The sequence below is a fragment of the Netta rufina genome (genome assembly GCF_964035555.1).
Source record: "Netta rufina genome assembly, chromosome: 1".
Taxonomy (NCBI): Eukaryota; Metazoa; Chordata; class Aves; order Anseriformes; family Anatidae; genus Netta; species Netta rufina.
In genome coordinates, this window is record NC_140123.1 from 184,223,753 (window position 1) to 184,242,008 (window position 18,256).

The 18,256-nt window shown below is 34.6% G+C and overlaps 1 protein-coding gene across 2 annotated transcripts in view; it reads right to left on the reverse strand.

Annotated features, from left to right (window-relative positions):
• The window catches only part of POT1 (protection of telomeres 1), a 71,811-nt gene that overhangs the window by 43,136 nt on the left and 10,419 nt on the right, over nucleotides 1–18,256 (reverse strand). For both annotated transcript variants that reach the window (XM_084306580.1, XM_084306581.1), the window contains exons 3-7: nucleotides 16,158–16,230; nucleotides 14,654–14,739; nucleotides 9,271–9,381; nucleotides 8,417–8,464; nucleotides 7,118–7,232 (exon numbers count right to left, since the gene is read on the reverse strand). In XM_084306580.1, coding sequence (XP_084162706.1) covers nucleotides 7,118–7,232; nucleotides 8,417–8,464; nucleotides 9,271–9,381; nucleotides 14,654–14,739; nucleotides 16,158–16,230 — 433 coding nt within the window. The remainder of the gene's footprint in view (nucleotides 1–7,117; nucleotides 7,233–8,416; nucleotides 8,465–9,270; nucleotides 9,382–14,653; nucleotides 14,740–16,157; nucleotides 16,231–18,256) is intronic.

Consider the following 18,256-nt stretch of genomic DNA (forward strand, 5'->3'; position numbering starts at 1 on the left):
TTCATAATAATTTGGTTTAAAAGCATGACACTTAAGGAAGGTGAAAAGCAAAGAGCATGGCAACATCCTCCAGCCACTCAGGCTGGATCATCCTGTCCAAATGCTGGGGCCCAGCCCAGCCACAGAGACTACTTTCCCCTTTGAGGGTCTGGCCTGTAGCAAAACTGAGCATCTATCCCAGAGGCACACAGACACAGGACACTGACATGACCATCCACGCTTTAACACCACCTCCACACAGGACTCACGTAAAACAGACGTAGACAGCAGAGACCCCTTCCTTCCCTCCAGCTGGTAAAGACAGAAGCTCACTAGTGAAGGTTCACACACAGCACTCTGCAGCTTCACAACCACACGCACATTTGCAGATTCCTGAGTACTGGTACAGACCCTTTTATACCAGCCCTTTTCTACCTACCCACACACCTCTTTATTCCTTCTGCCCTCCTTTTCCTTTTTTTCCCCCATGGCTTTGCAGAGCTCTGAAGTTTCTGCACCCTTCCAGTCCAGGGCTCCTTGGTTCACAATCTTACCAGCTACAAGGTTCATCCTTCCTGGAAGGATGTAGTTTGTAAGCCCGCCATTTCTGTGACTGGGATGTTTGTTTCCTGTGGTTTTGTCCAAGCTTAGAAATCCTCAATCAGAATATAGTATAAATATAAATAAATATTCCTGTATTCTCACATACTTTCATAAATTAATGTGACTGACCAAACTTCACTACCTCCTTTCCTTATTATCCCTTCCTGCTTTGCAAAAAGGCCCTAGACATGATATCTTTAAAGAAGCAGACACTCCTTATATATACCCTTACAGACACAATAGATGTAAAGTTCAGCACATTTATCTACTATAAAGGGAAGTTTTTACACTTTAAAATGCTTTATCTTGCTTGATTAAACACTTCCCTATCTGGAGATATTTAAAAGCCATCCGGAGATGGTCCTGGGCCATCAGCTTTAGGTAGTCCTGCTTGAGCACAAGTGTTGGACAAGATAAACTCCAGACGTCCCTTTCCACCCCTGCCGTTCTGGGGTTCTCTTAAGCACGAAAAGGAATATTGAACGATTCAGTTAATTTATTTAGTATGATTAAGTGCTAACTAGCTTGGAGTTTCATGATAAAAGCAAAACATTACGGTATTTCTGACTGAAGTCGTTAATGAAAAAAAGCCACAGATACCTAAGATCAGATACATTAACTTTAGATATGATTAAACATAAATGCTTTCTCTCTACAATTATAAGAATCATTGAAAAGCCAAAATCTCCTCAACTGTAATGACAACTCAGGGTCGCTCTTCAGATTCTAGTTTTCTTTTTAGAAAGTGCCTTAGCATTTGCACTCTCCTCTGGACTGCTACATTAGTCGTGAGAATACTCAGAAAGTCACCACCTCTGGACAGAGTATACATATCAGAAAAAAATGAAGTTTCACTTGCAGTTTTTTCAGTCATCATAAGAAAACCAGAATTGCTGCAAAAGCTTTGCAGATTAATAGCTACTTACATGATAGGAAGGCATTCAGTACTTATTGATTAAATACTCTTATTTTGGTTTTATTTAGGACATCAGCAGTTCACAACAAATATGCTTGTAGAAACAATTTTTAACATAGAAAGCACTGACTAAATTATAAATCCCATCTTGGGCAACTGCATGTGCATTCACTATCTTTTAAGTTAAAAAAAGCCACTATCCTGGATCAATAACTTCCTCCCACAAAGAGATAAAAAAAAAAAATTGTTGGCAAGGAAGGACTTCAGAGATTGCCTTCTGCTTCTTACATTGCAATACTTAAAGATTTTAGTAGCAAACTACTCTCTTCAAAAGTACACCAATCATTAATACTGTTTTCAAGTATTACTGAGGCCAATCAATACACAAGTCTTTTTACTAAAACTAAGTAGCTGAACCAGCTAATTTACCAAATATGTTCAACAAAACACAAGGAGGAAAGTAACACACACCTGGGTTCGTGTAGGTACATATGTGTGTACAATGTGTACATATACACACACACAGATATTACAGAAGTCCAAACAAACTCTAAATAATCAAATTGAAGATATTCTAATGCAGCTTGTTATTTCTAACATGGCAATGCACTTAAGAGTTATTCACAAACATTTAGCAACTATGAGATACATCTGGCTAAGCAGATGCTTTAATGACAGAATTTGCAAATTGTAGATCAAAGTAACTACCTTGAGATTTCTATTAACTATTTTTCAACTGTTTAGTTTTTCACTTCATTTTTACCACTATTTTTTTTTAACTTTTACTTTTAATTTCAGATGATAAGAAATAGTGATTATTAAAAAAGAAATGCTTACAAAATGATGTGAACAGAAAGGAAAAGGCTATTACTCTCAATTTGGACTCCAAAAGTGAAACTAATTTATCTTTACAACAGTTTTCATTCTGTTCTGAAAAAAATGTACACATCCTGAAAATATTGATTTGGAAAACAAACAAACAAAAACAAACACCACAATACTTTAAATAACAAAATTATTGCAGATTTAACTCTGAATCTCCTTCCCCACAAATTGACCATCAGATACCTCAACAGTCTCTAATTCGTTTGCAATAACAGCAATCAATATGACAAACATTTAATTACAGTCATATAAAATGACAAGAACAAAAAGCAAAGCTTCAGCCTTAGGCTTTAATACATGTAAAAAGATATATCTCATATCTAGGGGAATATCTATGTAGTGAATAAAGATCCATATGAATAAAGCACAGTGGCTCCACTACCCATACTTGCAGCCAGGACCAGCTTAAAGCTATATAATTCCATTAACACTGTGTCAAAAATAGAAGGTACTAGTGCAGGACTGTGCCAGATCTAATGCAACTAGAGAATTTTCTGATGAGAGCCATTTCATGCCCTGGCAACTCAGAGTAATCATCAAGCATTCTGCACCCTCTCAAGTAGGCACAACCCTGGACGGTGTAAAAAATAAAAAAAAAAGAAAACGAAAAAAAGAAAAAAAAAAGAAATACTTAGCTGAGTAGTGAATATGTTTACACTTAAACTGTTTTAGAGATTTTCATGATAAAGTAGCATATGAATCACAACTACAAAGACAGTAAGAAAAGCTGTTTACAAAAAAAAAAAAAAAAAAGCTGTTCCCTAGTGTAAAAGCTGTTTACACTAGGGAAGAACGTTGAAGACAGAAGTTCATTAAAAATTTGTGTTGATGAATGAAAAAAATTCACCAGCACTCTAAGCTACCTGGCAATGCATATAAAATATCTGCTATTATAACTCACTGAGAACCAAAGTCAACGCCAAGCAGAAGCCCTGAGTTGTTCCTCCTGTTCATGGCACACTGGCAGCTACTGCTATTATTAGACCTACTCCACTCAGTCGTAGTTGTAACTATTGGTGAGATGTGTGCAATGCCATTCCCCTCTCCTCCTAGCTTTTACTGCCCAGTAACACCCATTCCCAGATGGTATGGAATTTAAGTTTCTACACTTTATGAGGATGTGAAAGTATTCCAGAAAGATTATGAAAAATTCATAATTTTATATAGCAGCCTCTCTATATATCAGCTATTTTTTTTCATGGTAGTTCTCTATCTTGGTTTCTGGAAGTTTAGCAACAGCAAAGTATGTTTTATCCCTTGAATCTAACCTATCACTAAATCATATTTAAAAACCCTGTATCAGCGCTTCAAAAACACCCACACCTTCCAGGTGGTCTGATGGAACAATTCCTCAGAGGAATCTTTCTATTGTCAAACAAATCACTAAGCATAGTTAAAGGTTCACTGGAAAAAGACAGTCATGTACTTTCCAGTGATAACTGAACTAAGTTTTCCTCTTGACAAAACAGGCAATGTAATTGCTCTCTGTTCCATAAAGGAAGACTGACGGTCTTGTTTTAATTCTCCCAACTACCAGTAGCTGATGGGATCTCTCCGACAGCAGGGTGGAACGCTTCAACTGTTTTTTACCTTGAATATGGAGTAACTTAAAAGGTGAAGATTTCTCATGGACTACAAGAGGAACCAGCACCTCACGGGCAAGCTGGAACACACTGCTCCTAGACAAAGGACTTCCCCCAACAGCACACATGCTTTTCCCCTTTTGGTTCACGTATACTTGGAAAATCAGTTTGGGTTTTAATGCTTCAAGTATGTTCCTCCTGCCCTGATAATTTGTCTCAAATTGAAGTATACATATAAAACAAATTCAGTAATGTGAGATCCTTTGTGTGGGAAGATAGCAGCCTGAATTCATTATTTTAAGTTATTTTATTTCATTCGCCTTAGAGAGCTATGCTTTCAAAGAACAGCATAATGTCCTACAAAGTCCCTGTAAAACAATATTTCAGCTCTTTTTTTAAGTAAATCTACTGTGCTCATTTTCCAGAGGCACTGCTTTACAATAATTTTGTTCAGCAACCATTAAGAGATACTACAAAAAAAAAAAAAAAAGCTGGCCTTTCAGTTGGTTTGCTGAGCTGAACAATTACTTTGATGTAGACATTAGAAAAGAAAAATTAGAAGGTTTAAGAGAAGAGGGGAGGGAACCTGCCACAGATGATACCATAAATAAAACATAATTATGAAAAAAATCCAAAATGTACATAACACTTTCTCAAACAGTGCAAGCACATAGCTCACAGCTCAAACAGCTGAATTTAATCAGACTGGGGGGCAAGGAGGAAAGTCTATTTTGTAAGGTTAGGCTGCACCCATCTACCACTCAGCAAATGAGAACTACCCACATATGGGTCATAAATGTGAAAAAGTAACCATTGAATTAAAATGAACATTAAGATGTTTAAACGTAGTTTAGATTGAACAGAGATTCCTGTTTTCTAGATATATAATATAAAAAAATTATACAGATCTGCATTAATACTCCTTAATGTTGTGCAAACCACAATTGAGAGATTAGTCTCCAAATGCTTTCCTCCTTCCCTGCTACATACCACTCTCTCCCTCCTCCCCCCCTCACTATATTCTTGAAATAGAAAGAGTCATCGGAAGACATGGTAGAATTTTTTTTCTCACAGGCACTACAAGGGATGATTTTAAAATTGATAAAATAGCAAAACATGAAAGCATTTGCTTCTTCCTGTACAAATCAAAATTCAACTTTCATCTGAAAGATTTGCAATGCATTGCTTAATATACTAACTTTAGTGTATCAATGACTATGTATAATATGATAATCTTCATTTTTATTCAGTCTCAAGAGGAAAAAATTACATGCAGTATATTTGCTATAAAACAGATGGACCATTTCTTGTTCAGTTCCCAACTTAATGACTACATCTATTTTTAAATGTTAATGTTTAAATTAGATTGTCCTATGTTCTTTGGATTTATTTTTTGTGTGTTTCACAGTTATTTTGGGAAATACTAGTACCTTCTTAACATTTAGTAAGAATGCCGAGTAGAGCTGTTTTCTAGGAGTAAATCTTGTCATCTGCTGTAACAAGCAATGGGAATACATTTCAAAAAATAAATGTATCCGAAGCAAAGCATTGCCCTTATGCAGATACCAGAGCATTGAGACAAATGCTACAAATGTTATTGCTTCTCCTGACATGGTCAATGGAATGTAAAAATGCAGCTCCATTCCCAAATGCTATTCATTAGCTTGTAAACCATGACAATCCAGCATATTCTCAAACAAAAAAAAAAAAAAAAAAAAGAAAAACTGTGTTACTCTGCATAACTTAATTATGACTGCTGACTGGTTCAGTGGCTGCCTTTAATACAGCCGACACTCTGTAAGATAGCCCAAAGAGCAGTACACACATCTCCTATCCATTCTATGGGCAAGCATTAGGCTTCAGCTACAAGCACACTGGGCGTGCAAATTTCCTGTCAATAGGGTCATTCATACCACTATATGTTTACTTAGAAGAATACTAAATGCACCACATGGAAATAATTAAGCAAGTCCACAATACAGACTATCAGTGTAGATAAATTGAACATACTGAGAACAGCAGATACACTGGCACAGATCTCCCAGTTATTACTCCCACTGATACACTGAAAAACAAACCAAACAAAGGCTGCAAATTATTTAGCTCCAAAAAGTGTGGTTGTTAGTTGAACCTCAGCTGGACTTGGACCTGTTTTTTTGTTGTTTTTTTTTTTAGGTGTGTGACCATGCTTGCATAGCCTTCAGTAATTACACCTACGTTTCAAGCGACCTAACTGTAAGCAAACCTCATTCTGGAAGCCATGGTACTGCTGGTATAGCATTGTAATCCCAAAAAGGGATTTAGTGCCTTAGCTTGAGTGCTGCTGGCAGTTATTGAGCAAGGAAGATCACACTCTTTGCAAAAGGTTTTGCAGACAGGCCACCAACTCTTGTTTACAATTTTCTGCTTACTTCTTAGATTTCTGTATTTAGGAGCCAAATTCAAGGCTATTGACATGATTCAAGAAATTTTGCATGCAAAATTAAGACAATGAAAATCAACAGTCATGATCATAAACAGCTCTTTTTTGTTCAATTAGAAATATTTAGAAGAAAAAGAATCTTTAAAGTGCATAGTAAAATTTTAATAAGCAGAAAACAATTGGATCCATTCTGAATCAATTAACAAATTCCATTGCTTAATCAAATTCAACAACAATATCACCTAGCTCTGTATTTACTGAGCACCTAGCAAAATGGTACAATCTACTAGCACCATCAGTTAAGTGTTCACCTCACAAAGAGGAATAATGATTCATTTGTTGCACAGCCTCTACAAGTAACAAATATGTTGTCAACATATTTATAGCATATCATAACTATCAAAATCTAGAGGAAAAATTGTACAGTTACACAACAATCCTTTGGCACAAAAAGAGGTACGAGGCTTTTGTATTTTCAGGTCCTTTTCACCGTTTTGTACTGTTACAATGAGCTTGATTAGTATTTTCTTCATTTGCTATCCGCACCAGTCTGCCTAAACTGACCCTTACCTAATTGTTATTCCATTCCCTCAATGTCAGCTGAGAACCCTGATTAAAGGATCACCAGAATATGTTGTTCCAGTTCAATTTTAACAGAAAAAACTACTGTATGAGAAAACAGTTCTGTTTAAAGGAAGAGATTTTATATCTTTTGAATGTAGTACATACCTGTTCCTTTGCTTACATATGGAGGCTTGAAGAATTTCACAATACCATACAAATTCACTATAGTTCCATCTTTAAGATGATTCAGAGGAGTATACACATATTTTGGTGCAACAGACTAGAAAGGCATGATAAAATTAAGGGACAGAAGAAAAAACATTATTCAAACATTCACCCAGAATTCTGTCTTCTAACACCATCCAGCCTTAGGTATGTTTTTAACTTGTCTTAATAAATAAAGTTTTTTTTCTACCTTACTCACTTTAGACCTTCTAAATTTTATTTATTCATTCCCAGGCAATGAAGCATACAAGACCTATATTTCCATTTCTTTTGCGATTGCATCTTTCTCACAGTAAACTAGCCAGTCAGTCAGTTCAAGTAAGCTCCAACATATGAAATAAGTGAATAGGTAAATGAAAGTCATTACAATAAAGAACTTTGGAAAACAATTTTTATTGATTGATCTTAACGCATCCATCCAAAGGACATTTTCAAGCATGCACATAAATCTCTTTTTAATTTTTAGTAGCAGTGTCTCTGCACAGAATTACTGATTTGGGGATCTCATCTCTCACAGCAATTGCGTGAGTTTCTATTGTAACAGCCCATTTCTTGGAGGATTACAGAAATTAAGGACTACTTTTTAGTATTTAACTCTCCTCTCATTTTAAGATTACAGAATACAATGATTAGCCTCATTTAAAAAACAAATTCTCCCAAACTGACTGAAAACTGTGTTTTTCATTCATTGTATTGTGGAAAAAAATTCTCAGACAATTAAGACAAAGCCAAGCTGTGTTATCTTCAGCACTAAATCTTTAACCTTATGGTAAAGGACAATTGGATTTCACATACCAAAATTCATGCCTTTAATTTACTACTTTTTGAAGAATTTTAATTTAGATAGGCAAAGACTTGTTCCGAATAGTAATAAAAATAAGTGCTAAAAACACAAAGTGTGATTTTAAAGCAAAGGAAGATACTTAAAAAAAAAAAAAAAAGGGAAAAAAAAAAGCAGCATACAAACTGCTTTGGAAAGGAAGGTACCTTTTTAACTCATATTTACTAAGCCAACATGCAGCCTATTTTTAGATCTAGATAGAAACTATACCACAGACTACTTTATCATATTTGATCTCTTTTTCCAGGCATAATATTTGCAAAATTAATGCTAAACAAATGACTGATGGGACAGTAGTATGGATGCCAAATAAACAGGAAAGAAAAATAATTCTACACATTCTTATCCACATGCAGTTTGTCTTATGTGGGTTAAAAAAATCCCAAATATAAACTCACCACAGATGCAGTTTCTGAAGCAGTAGTTGTGCTTGGCTGAGCATAAATCTGAGGAGAAAAAATGGCAAACTCGCTGATTACAGAAGTGAAGAGAGCACAAATATTTTAACAAGATTTGATATTGCTATAGTAAAGACTTAGAAAACAATACTAAAACTGCTTTTCCTATTGGAATCACTTCTGAAACTAGCAAATTTTGATCCTACAAAAAAAAAAATAAATCTGTTCTTATTACACTTAGACAACACCTACTTTAAATAATGCACACAGTTTCTCAAGTAGAAACCATTCTTGCACTCTTTAACCTGTGTGCATCATTGAATTGTATGAATGGCAAGAATGGTTTAAACAGCTCTAAGAAGGACAAATTTCTGCACTCAGAAAGTAGTATTTTACCTCAGAGGCCAGAGATAATTTGGGTCTGGCACCACACTGGATCACTTCAGCATCATATTTTGACAGAGTGCACTTCGCAGACATACTCTGTAATCTCAGTGTTATCTACTGCAAAGCATTCTTCTCTACTGCAGGCTGTTCTGCAGAGTATTATCAGGAGGGACACTACTTTCATCAAGGCCTTTCAGAATCTTGGGCAGAAAGGAGAACACTCATCCCCACACATCAGTGAGATAAATACAGATGTTTTTTTCAGCTACACCACTTTCACAAAATGGGTGGAGTCAGGTATTATAAAATTGTGCACACATGAATGTGTCCTGACTGGTGCCTGATGGACATACTACAATAATCTGCAGTACTTCAAATTCTAATAGTACCTCAAATTCTCTATTGTAAACCAAAATTTTAATGAAGCTATTTATTAAAAAATAAAAAAAAAATGGGCATCCACGTACATAAATGGCTGAACCAGCTTCTTCTGACACCTCCAGGTGGCAACCATGTCTACCATCTTCTCTTGCTGTAGGTGATTTTGCCAACTTAAATCCAGCAACTATACAGGTGTCCTATGGAGACAGGGTGATTAACAGATGTTAAGTGCTGTACATCCTCTTTTAAACGAGGATGTGATATATAATTTTACTCTAAAGTCTCAAGACTTACAATAATAAGCTTTAAACAAATTCCAAACACTGCCTTTACGTTTCTCTGTTAAGTTCTTCTGTTCTTCTACCCATGAAATTCATATTTCTAACCAACCTCAGCCAGCTTTTTTTTTTTTTTTTTAATTCTGCTAAAATGTTTGAATTGTTCATGCTACTATTACTGGCAAAAGCTAGAGGGGAAGTCACATTGAGTAAAGCAAGAAAATGGGTACCCTTTAAACATACTGAAGTCTGACTCCTTGTACAAAATTAACTAAACTAAAAAAGTAGTCACATTTCTGACTAATACTGGTAAGGCATTCCTTTCTTGATTGTTGTTACTGCATTACAGCTACACTTTAAAGAGATTATCCTTAAAAATAATTTCAATTTGGTTGAATTGACAGCTTCCAATTTACTTCTTAAGGGTCAACTAAGCAAGTAAATCACTAGATTTCTGGTAAGGAAAAGAGACGCAAACCGCTCTGGTGTCACTCTTGAGCTTCTAGCACAAGCAGTAGTTCCATTTGTTGCTGCTTGGGTATAAAATAACTTAGATACCACTAAGCGAAGAAGAACAAGGAGGATTTAAGCACCTGTAGCAGACCACCTTTAGTAGTAATTACACTCCAAAAAATAAAAGGGAGAAGGAGGATGAAGGAAAACACATTTAGGAAGTAGACGTGCTAAGAAAGGTATTTAAGCAAGCAAAAATACAGTGCTGGGAACTCTTACACAATGTAAAGCTCTTTTAAAGTCAGCTGCTTATGTACCAAAACAGGATGGAAGGGTTGCTGTTATGTGATCCATTCCCATAAATCCTTCCATGCTCGTGCAAACACACCTGAGAACAATCATATTAGACCTGAAGCCCTTTTCCTATTTGACCTTCTACCAAAAGCACTTTCAGCAGTTTTTTAATGATTGACTTTTGCGTGTTTATTTGATTATAACAAATAAAAGAGTTTTCTGATTAAAGCTGACAGTTTTTGCCAAATACTGCACTACGATGTCTCTTTTTGGTATTTCAGCAATCTGATAATGCTACTCTGAACAATTTAAGATCCAAAGCATTAATATTTTGTGCAAGAAAAATAAAAGCTGCTTGTTTAAGTGATACTAATATATTTAGTTATTAAAGGATTTGGAAAAAAATGTAAGAAAAATAAGCTTGAACAGAGCTAATTTGCTAATATATAGCAAAACTACATAGGGCATGGTGATTTTTTGGTAGTGTCATAAATGGGAACAGAATGTATATTTTGACTACAAGATAATACACAAGTCACCTAACTGTAAGGTGTACTCATAGCTTAGAATCATAGAATCATTAAGTTTGGAAGAGACTTTCAAGATCACCTGGTCCAACCATCACCCTACTACCAATGTCACCCACTAAACCATGTCCCTAAGCACCAGGTCCAACTAAATGGGTCAAAACAATTAGATGACTTAATATTCCCTGCACCTGAAACATACCACCCTGCAAACATACATTAAAGTTGTTTCATTCTTTTCAGATACAGATAAAAACATAGAATCACAACCTTCAACTCAGCTACTTTGCAGAAAACAGGTGCAGTACATGTCTTTCCCCTCTCTACTGCTGATGCTATTCATGGTGTTCCTTTAACAGTAGAATCAACCTTCAAATAAAAAGCTATGCATTATTCCTGCTTCAGCATTTTATTAGATTACAGGCTGCATCAGATTTGGGAACTTAGGTGCTGAGTCAGGACTGAAGAGCTGACTTTACTTGTCTTGTACTTCTCAGAAGGAACTTTAGAATTACACAGACTCAAGTGTTTACACAGGTTGATAATAGATTATTTTTTTGTGAATAACAAATTACTGGTGATGGCAACTCTTACATAACATGCAATGCAAAACATGACATTCAATAAATACCTATGAAAGGTCTGTAAAACTGAAAGAAGTAGTAAGACAGCACCATCCTCAAAATCTGGTTTTAAAGATAAAAAGAACAGATGTATTCTCAGATTTATCATTAATTCTTGGTCAGCTTTGACAGGTTGTGAGCTGCAGTTTCTAAACATGAACAAAATTTACATAAGCTTTGAAAATGTTTTGAAATTTAGGACTGTATGCAGTGCGAAGGTTCGGGTTATTGGGGAAGAACACCGATTTTAGTGCTGGCTTTCTAAGGGTTGCTGCCTGTAGGTTGTGGTTTCCCATTCAGCTCTCTGGGACTGATCTAATCGTTACTCAAGGCTTTACTCATGATTTGTATGTTAATCAGGACAATAAAAATCATTAGTTCTTTATATTTAAAATCATTCTGCAGATTGTATATTTAACAAATTAATTCAAGAACTTCCCATCTATGAATCACAGCCAAAATTCTGTGGAATCCAGAAACTAGTATAAAGACTGATGCTTCTTATTTCATACATATCCGAGATTTGTAAAAGGACTTTCTGTCTCAAACCAATTGAACTGATTGTGCTGATATTCAAGGCACATTTCTCTCTTCTGCATGGCATATGACAAACAGTAAAACAAGGCTTTGATTCACAGCAGAATCTGATTTAGAATTGAACGCTCTCTGACCTGCACACATTACCCAAGCCCCTCGGTGTTGTTTCCTCAAACTCACACAAGTCTGAAATTGGCCATGCATCAATCTCAAGGTCAAATTAATAGCACAATATCTGTACAGGTTCCACTAAAAGAATCTAGGTAATTTTTATTCCTTACTGTTAAATTCATTTGAAAGAATTCTATTTGTGAAATCTCTCATTCATGACCATGACCACTGTGTTCCTGACTTTTCCTTCATATAACCTAACTGGAGAGATACTAGCTGCAAACAGAGGAAGATGTCCTGCAGATGTATTTATTTTTTGCTTTTCTCCAGACTTTCTATTTAATAGATTACAAAGCACAGATGACATGTACTTCCCAAGACCTACCACTATGCTATCTGTCAGAACAAGCACCTTTTGGTGGAAAACTTTTCTTAGACTCAGCAATTTCTTAAAAACAAAGTTTTATCCCATTCAGTTCATGACAAGATCAATTACCTGCTGATGGAAACCACATGGTAAATTATGCCAGAAAAAAATCCTTGAAGTGCAAGGAATTGCATTGTTGATTAAAACTTCTGAAGAATTTTACAGATTCATTAAAAATACAATAAGCATTTTTGAATATTTTAACTCACACATTATGTGACTGAAAACATGACAAGGTCAGAATGACAGAGAAAAAGAAGGATCGACAAATATGTATGCCAGCATCTTTAATTTCCATGGGAACATTTCACCTATATTTCACAACTACTTACTAAACATTCATAATACCAGTATTTTTGGGGGCCAGCCAGAGAGACTGTCAGTCTCTCTTATACTTAGTGACTTCAGCTCATTTATCACAAGTTTAAAAAGTCTCAAAAAGACTCTTTTGAAAAAAAGAGCGATATTAAATCTTTTCTTGGGTAAGGTACTTTTGTGTTTGTTTGTTTGTTGTTTTTTTTTTTAATATTTGAAAAAGTAGTCAATGTATAACCGCCTATATTTGAGGGTCATCTAAGCGAAAACTAAATGCTTAGTTCCTTTTCTCTGAAATATATTTATTTATAGGAAAACAACTAAAAAAATCCTTATTATTATTAAGCTATATTAATTTAGTAAGATTAACACAGCTGAAAAAACAAGGATTCAGAAGTTTTCACTGTCTGAAAGTATGTAAGCATCTAATCATAGAAATAAAAACATACTATAGATCACTACATAGTATATAAACGCATCAGCTCTAATTATAGGTGTAGTTCGTGAAATTTGCACCATCAGTCCCATATGTCTCCAGAGCTGACACATGCATCTTTGAAGCCAATACAATTCAGAATGCAAGCTACTATCCAGAAACAGCAATATCACTCCCAAGGAATACAAATCGATCTTCCCTTCTCAAAAAAAGAAAAGAAAAAAGAAAAGAGCTGAGAAACAAGCAAAAATCATTATTTATCTTTGGGTAGAATTACATGAAAAGAGCAGGCTTTCCTCTGAACTGAAATTAAAATATCCAATAAATTCAAAGCAATTTGGACTTTCAATAATATTTTGATGTATGTACCTAACATCTGAATGTTTTATGTTTCGGCATACAGATCGACAGAGTTCAGGTATACTTGACTGGGTATTAGGAAAAAAGCTCTGCACAGAGAGGGTGGTCAGGCACTAGAACAGGCTGCCCAGGGAAGTGGTCTTGACACCAGGTATGCCATTTGAGCAGCATCTGGACAACACTCTCAGACATACAGTCTGATTTTTGAGTGATTCTGCATGAAGTCAGGAGTTGGACTCAATGGTCCTTGTGGGTCCCTTCCAACTCAGGATATCATCATTCTATGATCCGAAAAGCCTAAACAGATATTTTAACTAAGCCATTTCTATTTCCACGTTTGAGAAGGTCTTTAAATTTTGCTCATAAAAAATATTTCTAAAAATCTGAAAAGAAAGCTCAATTTTCTTCACTAAATAATTCTCAATTTTCAGTGTGAATTTGTATCACAAACAATAAAGCACTAACATGAGTTTATAATGTACTGTATACTTTAAGTCGATATCTGGCTAATATTGAAATGTCAGCAAACTGACAGGCAATCTAATCAAAATTATTAACTTGAGGTAATTGTTTTCAGCTTGTTTTCCCTCTTTAGTTGCAGCACTTTCTCACTGAAACTCAGAGGCTGACTTGCCAATGTCCTTTACCCTGGAGCTATCAAACCAAGATGCATCTCTAATGAAGCAAGATGCCAGCACACAGACAATAAAGACTATGCTGTTTTGAGTTACTGAAAAAAACCCAAACAATTACACTAAAAGTTATGTGTTAAATCAATATAATTTTAAGGTCTACCTTATCAAATTGCCATAGACTTTTAACTTATGAACATAAAAAGATAGCTTTTCTATCATCAACATTCATGATCCTTTACCTGTTAAGTAAAGGAAACAACACTGAAAAAACAAAAAGAACTGCTTTATTTCAATGTTATTGTCCAAAGGAATTTACAGAACCAAATACTTTTTTCTAGTTTGTATTTATAGATTTGAACTGACTAAACAAACTATTTCTAATTTTGGTGATAGCTATACAAAGAGAAAATAAGAAAGCAACATAGATCTGTGGAAAACAACCCTTAAAATAAGAAAAAATAAATACATTTTACCCCATTACGTATAACTTTTGCACAATCATCTGCCATTTTTCCATATATTAGAATATTGATACTGTCGATCCTTGCACATGAGTTATCTATAGGGAAAAAAAAGGAAAAAAATCCAATTACCATAAATTCTTCAAAGCAAAACTGTAACAAGAAGATGTTTCCAAAATAAATTCATCTTCAGAGCCTAACACTCCATTCCAATTTATTTACAAGCAGAAAATCATTTAAAATAGCTGTTAAACTGTTTTTGTGTGCTAACTCTAGGTAAATCAGTAAAATATTCTTTATTAGATGACTATTTTATATGGGTACATATTCTGCATCAGTGTACATTAAGCAGAAATGACACAAATTTCCACTTGAACAATTCAGTACATAATATTAGAAAGGAAATATTAACTAGTCACATTTGATTTTTTTGCATTAACACAGAACTATAGAACTAGATTAAATAGAGATGATTCTGCAGGACATATGCATATCAAGTAAGTAGTCTTCCAGGAGGACCAAAGCAGAAATCAAGTTGTTATTTTAGAAGATTTTCCTAGCTGTTATTGTTACAGAATTGACACTAATGATTTAGATGTGCAAATTTATCTTTTTGATGCTCTGGAGAACATGCAGAAGCTCTCAGCCTTCTTGAACAGTCATTTGAAATTAACAAGACTCATAAAATTTTCCTTCTATCCTTGGGAACTCTGAAGCAGGGAAAATGCTTCCAGTCCCATCAACTTCATTCACCTCTGGTGACACTAATCACAAGCAGCACCACCAGGTAGGATCTGCGCCCCATAACCTACACTTTGGTCATAATCACAGAATTTGTAGAATCAGGAAGGTTCAAAAGCAACAAGTGATAATTCCCTAACAAGTGTAAGGAAGGAGCTGAAAAGGAAGTTAAAAGAAATGGGAAGTCCAGCATTAATTTGGACTCCTGACTAATGACATCCTTCTGTTTCCTGATAGGAAGGAAAGATAAGCTTTGGACTTAAGGAGAGTTTTTTTTTAAACTACTATTTATTATATGATGAACAACTTAAGTCCTCCAACACTTGGAGGACTGAATGTGTCTACTGATATTTGAGTAATGAGCAGAAAATCTTTCTTTGAACCGCTTAGTTTAAAATACAATACATATATCTTACTGCTAACCGACATACAGATCTATATTAAGTGTACGCTGACATTGTATATGTTTCCTAGTCCTTCTTTATGATAAGCAGCTTAAAAATACTCTATTAAAGCTGTACACATAGTTAATGAATTTCCAAAACAGTATTTTAAAAGATTCTGCAACAAGAAGTCTACTGAAAAATACAGAGACTATATTGCTCACAGATAAGGTATAATTTTAAAATAATCCACTTGTGAGGGGAATTAACATTTCTAGACATTATTTCAAGTCTAAACATTTTCTGAACACAAAGCAGGTACTAGTGGTGTGATAGCATGATGTCAAAAAAAGTGTCGAGAAGGTCAGGAAAAAAAAAAGGCAAACAAGTACCTTGAAGAACAATCTTGAGAAAGTCTGTCCCATCTCCAAGTTTTGTTTGTGGGTAGGAAAGAATAACAACTCCCTAAAAAATAAAAATAAATGTATATACACAGATATATATGAACTAGGACTATATACCTATATGTTACTGAAACACTGATAACAGCTGAAATCTCTATGAGCTAAAAGAAGAAAAGGTAGAAATAAAATAAGAGCAAAATGGTAGCTAAAAGAAGAAAAGGTAGAAATAAAATAAGAGCAAAATGGTAGCTAAAAGAAGAAAAGGTAGAAATAAAATAAGAGCATCTGAATTCTTACAAAAATAAATAAAACTTGGGGTATAAAGGAAATTCCATGCATTACATAGTATACGTCAAAACTACTTGCTACAAACTAGGTGGTAAGCTTAGACTGCACAATGAAATAATAGATATGGAGGTACCTTTTACTACTTACACTAACACAACAAAGGCTAAAATGGGTAGGGCAATCAAAATCTTAAAAGATAAAGCAATTCCTCAAAAATTACTGGCCAAAACTTACAACATAAATATAAAAACATAGTCGAGAGATAAAAGACACATATGAAGATAAATAATCTGTGGAAATAAAAAATGTACAGCTGGGATTATAAAACAGCATTACAAAGCCTGGAAACTGCAGCAATATAAAAATTCATCAATAGCATGCTCTAAAAGAGTCTAAGTTTCTATTAAACACATAAAATATCTTTTATTATACGTATGATACATATTAGTGTATTATTATAATAAAGTTCCAAGTTACACTGAAAGAAAATCACTGCAATTTTACGTAGGTTGACATCTCCTTGGAACAATTTTTGTTTATTTGCTTGTTTTCAGAAATGTGGCATCTCATCAGTAAAGCTTCTTCAATGTTAACAAAAATGTTAGTCTAATGTATTCCTACCTAGTAAGGCAGGTAAAAAACTGTCATTTTCATGGATAAAAACATAGAAGTTGGTTCAATAAACACAGGAATTTGAAAACTGAGTCTATGAGCCACTTAAGAGGAGAACTATAAAACAGTGCAGTAAAAATAAATAAATAAATAAATGGGCTCTTCTAAAGACACAGCAGGGGCAATCATCTATAAATGCACAAAAGCAACATTAAGAGGACAGTCGGGTAAATCACCGTGATGTTATAACACACACGTTCTTTAGGAAACTTGATTTAAATGTTAGTAAACACCTTTTAAACCAAATTAGGATAAAATATACAGCACTGAACTGCTATAGTAGATGTTTTTCAGAGCAAAATTAGTCCTACAACAACATATTAACAGAGAAGGAATACAAATAAAATTGAACAATTTATTTTATTTTTTTTATAAAGAATTACTTAACATCCATAAATTCTCCTTTTCCAACCTGAAGCATAATTTAATTTTATTACACCAAAAAACTTTTTTTTTTGTTTGTTTTTTTTTTACTTTCAAGAAAACAGCAAAACTTCATTTAGACTAAAACAAAGGTCAAAAATCTATGACTACATGAATACAGTCCAAAGCATAACGAAATAACAGGAGGTGGCATCAGGTTCTGTCATGGCACAGCCTGACTGAGGATGTATGGACTTTTGTTGTGCTGTGTTCGCACAATTAATGGGGAACATAAATTTAAATTAAACTTTATATTCTTCAGAGGGATGCTAGAAAAAAAAGAGCTTTCAGAAGAACGAAAGGAAAACACTTCATAAAATCATCCTCTGCCCTGTCTTCTTTCTCAACACATGGCCTGACTTTTGGCAGCTCTGGAGTAACAGCATGCCACTACTAAGATAACCTAACATCAGTGCAGTCTAACATTTCCTTCAAGCACGGTTTGTGGAACTGGATTCTCCAACATATTTAATGGTGCATTAGCCTAAGCTTTATCAGCTCTCCAGTTGTACTGGTTTTATGCCAAGCTGGTTTAGTCACCTACTAATCCATGTTGGCGGGAGCATGAAGTTTTCTTAATATAAGGCAAAATTCTGAGAAAGATTCTGTACACTTTATTTTTCAGCAATTAGCTATAAAATCACATGTATGCCATGTATGCTTTAAATCATAGTATGTTAATAATCATCCTGCTTTCCTACTGG